The 3,307-nt window shown below is 37.0% G+C and overlaps 1 protein-coding gene across 1 annotated transcript; it reads left to right on the top strand.

The window, feature by feature from the left end:
* The first annotated feature begins 356 nt into the window (after window positions 1-356).
* Window positions 357-1,292, top strand: LOC131413474 (olfactory receptor 2G3-like). Its single transcript, XM_058554001.1, has one exon. It carries the CDS (start codon window positions 357-359, stop codon window positions 1,290-1,292), a length of 936 nt encoding a protein of 311 aa, XP_058409984.1.
* The last annotated feature ends 2,015 nt before the right edge of the window (window positions 1,293-3,307 follow it).

Here is a 3,307-nt window from a genome sequence, read left to right as displayed (position 1 = left end):
ACATTCCTATCCTCTTTGCCTCCTACTTCTACTAACAGAATTGTATAGCCACCCAACTGGAAGTTTTTCTTTTCTTCTTTAAGCAAAGTACCTTTAATAATAATTATCAAGAAATGGGGAAAAGAGCATGGTTACATGAAAAAAAAAGGAGGATGGGTCAAATGTTTATTGAGACAAAAAATGATACAAAAGAATTCCTTTGTGTTTAGGAATATCTTTTTTCCTTCTCTGTGAAACCTCACTGGTTAAAAATACCCTACCTACCAGTTTACTTCAAATATTGTAAGTAAATGGTAACAATATTCCCCGCGACTGAATTCCTTATGTCCATTTTTCTCTTTTACTCCAACAGACGGATGGAACAAGACAATAAAACATCTGGGGGAGATTTTATTTTGCTTGGATTCTCAGACCGGCCCCGATTGGAGATCATCCTTTTTGTGGTAGTTTTGATATCCTATCTTCTGACCCTTATAGGCAACACAGCCATCATCCTGGTCTCCTACCTGGACTCCAAACTCCACACACCTATGTATTTCTTCCTCACAAATCTCTCCTTTCTTGACCTTTGCTTCACTACCAGCATTGTCCCCCAGCTATTGTGGAACCTGAAGGGACCAGCGAAGACCATCACACCAACTGGCTGTGCCATACAACTCTACGTGTCCCTCTCATTGGGTTCCACTGAATGTGTTCTCCTCACAATCATGGCATTTGACCGCTATGTAGCAGTCTGTAGACCTCTCAATTACACTTCTGCCATGTATCCAACATTTTGCAAGGCCTTGGCAGGAATAGCATGGGTAAGTGGAGTAGGAAACACTCTCATCCAAGGAACCATCACTCTTCGGCTTCCTCGATGTGGACGTCACCATCTGCACCACTTCTTATGTGAAGTGCCTGCCATGATCAAGTTGGCATGTGTTGACATCCATGCAAATGAAGTCCAACTTTTTGTGGCCACATTAGTTCTTCTGCTTCTTCCTATGGCTTTGATATTGGTATCCTATGGATTCATTGCGCAAGCAGTGATAAAAATTAAGTCAGTCCAAGCTTGGCGCAAGGCCCTAGGGACCTGTGGTTCCCATCTACTAGTGGTGTCCCTCTTCTTTGGGACCAGCTCAGCCATATACATTCAACCAAAGAGATACTATGGCCGTAGCCAGGGAAAGTTCCTTACACTCTTTTATACCATTGTAACTCCCACTCTCAACCCCATCATATATACTTTGAGAAACAAGGATGTGAAAGGAGCCCTGAGGAGATTGCTGAGTAAAGAACAAAATTCCTAAGAAAAAATCGGGGAAACAATGACTTTCTCTCCTGGAAAGTTATTTAAGATACATAACATTAAACAACTGCTCCCAAGTACAGAGCATATGTGTTGCTTGCCTCTCTGTATTTACATACAATATGGCTAACAAGGATTAGAAAAAGAAGCACATTTTATTCAACTTGTAAGTTCATGGAACCTTGTGTGTGTGTGTGTGTGTGTGTGTATGTGTGTTATAAACATTTTCACACTCTCTCTTAAATGTTAGACATTTAAGACATTAAATGTCTTTGAAGGGCTGAAGCATATACTAAGAGTGAGAGATTTTGTGATCTACCGAATACATATGTGCTACATACAAGATTAGGGAATTAAAATAGTGCTTAATATTCAAACAGAAAATTAAAGAGTATATATGAGTGTGAGGAAATTACTGTAGTATTTCCTTTGTAAAAGAGCTCTAGTGTAATATTGTTTAAAACATTTTGTACACAGTATCACAATTTTTTCAAGAAAAAAATACACCAAAACTTAAAAATGTATTTTTTTGTAGTAAAGGACTAGATCTGTAAATCTACTAAAATCTTATTAAGAAAAAAATAAAATATTTGTTTTTAAAAATAAAAGCAATATAAATAATTGTTAATTGATTATACATAACTGTTTAATAATTAATTAAATACTAAAAATTCATGTAATCTAGTTTCAGATGGATCCAGGGCCTATTGGGCAAAAGCTTGTGTTCAATACTATTTGATGCCCTATTGCCTTCCCCAGTGTCTTTGTGGTTGTTAAACACATGGACTCTGGGGCCAGACTGTCTTGGCTTGAAATTTTATTCTTCTTACTAGCTATGTATAACCCTCTGCTTTTTACATAACCTCTATGTTCCTCAATTCAATCACTTCTTAGGTTTGTAGTGGGGATTAAACAGATTCATTCATGAAAAGTGCTTAAAAATCACTCATGACACTGGTAAGTGCTATATAAATCTTAAGGATTATTAAAATACTTTTCAAAAATAATATGGTGTTCTAAAATTTCCAAATTTTTCACTCTTCCTCCATCATTCTCAGCATGTGCTTGGTTTGTTTTTATTTGTTTTGTATTTTGTATTGATTATGATCCATAATCAATCTATAAATCAAAATTGGAGTGAGTTTATTATGAGCCAACCCTAAGGACAGTATAGCCCAGGAGAGTACCTTCACAAATGAAGGAAGCACTCCAAAGAAGTGAGGTGTACAGAGTGATTATATACTATCTTGGAACACAGAGCATACATCATGTGATAGGAATGTCCCTTTTACAATAGTCATGAGATTGGTTTGCTGGCACAGCAGGTAAGTGGTCACAAGGTGAACACAGCAGGTCTGTGATTAATCCTTAGTTCTAGGAAGAGATGTTTATCCTTAGGGAAATGCCGATATGGATGGAAGCTATACCCCATCTTTAAGGTCACCCTTCTTGTCTTTGGGACATTGTAAATGTTTAAAGCAGATGTACAATGCATGCTCAACAGGCCACATCAGGCCTTTTGGAAAAACAAGGTCAGGCTGAATTCATTTTAAACCTAATGCCTTCCTCAGATACTCCAATATATCCTATTGCTTGTCACTTATTCATCAGTATTGTACTGTACTTTGCTTTTTTTTTTTTTTTTTTTTTTTACTTTGCTGGAAACTCTAAGATCAACCAAAATCGCTCTTCTTTACTTCATGCCTCTTTGGATCACCACCAATTTTCACTTCTTAAATGCCAGTTTTAACTTTGTAATCTGTGCTCTAAAGAAAGTAATTGAGACCTTGAGTCAAATTGCTTGAGTTCAAAGCCCAATTCTATCAAGCTAATTAACTAGGGCAGAACTTGAGGGCAGAACTCAAGAACATGACACATGAGTGTACCATGTCAAGTCACAGTGCCCTCACCTGTACAAGAGTGGTAACAATAGTTCCTAATTTACTTGGCTATTGTGATAAGTAAATCTGAGTTTAGCCCAAAGACTTTTACATATTAGTAGAAACCACTCAATTA

Source organism: Diceros bicornis, chromosome 14 (assembly GCF_020826845.1).
Source record: "Diceros bicornis minor isolate mBicDic1 chromosome 14, mDicBic1.mat.cur, whole genome shotgun sequence".
NCBI lineage: Eukaryota > Metazoa > Chordata > Mammalia > Perissodactyla > Rhinocerotidae > Diceros > Diceros bicornis.
This window is presented reverse-complemented; position numbering and strand designations above follow the sequence as displayed.

Excerpts from the sequence above, each read along its gene's own strand:
- LOC131413474 (XM_058554001.1), top strand. The coding sequence starts at position 357 with ATGGAACAAGACAATAAAACATCTGGGGGAGATTTTATTTTGCTTGGA.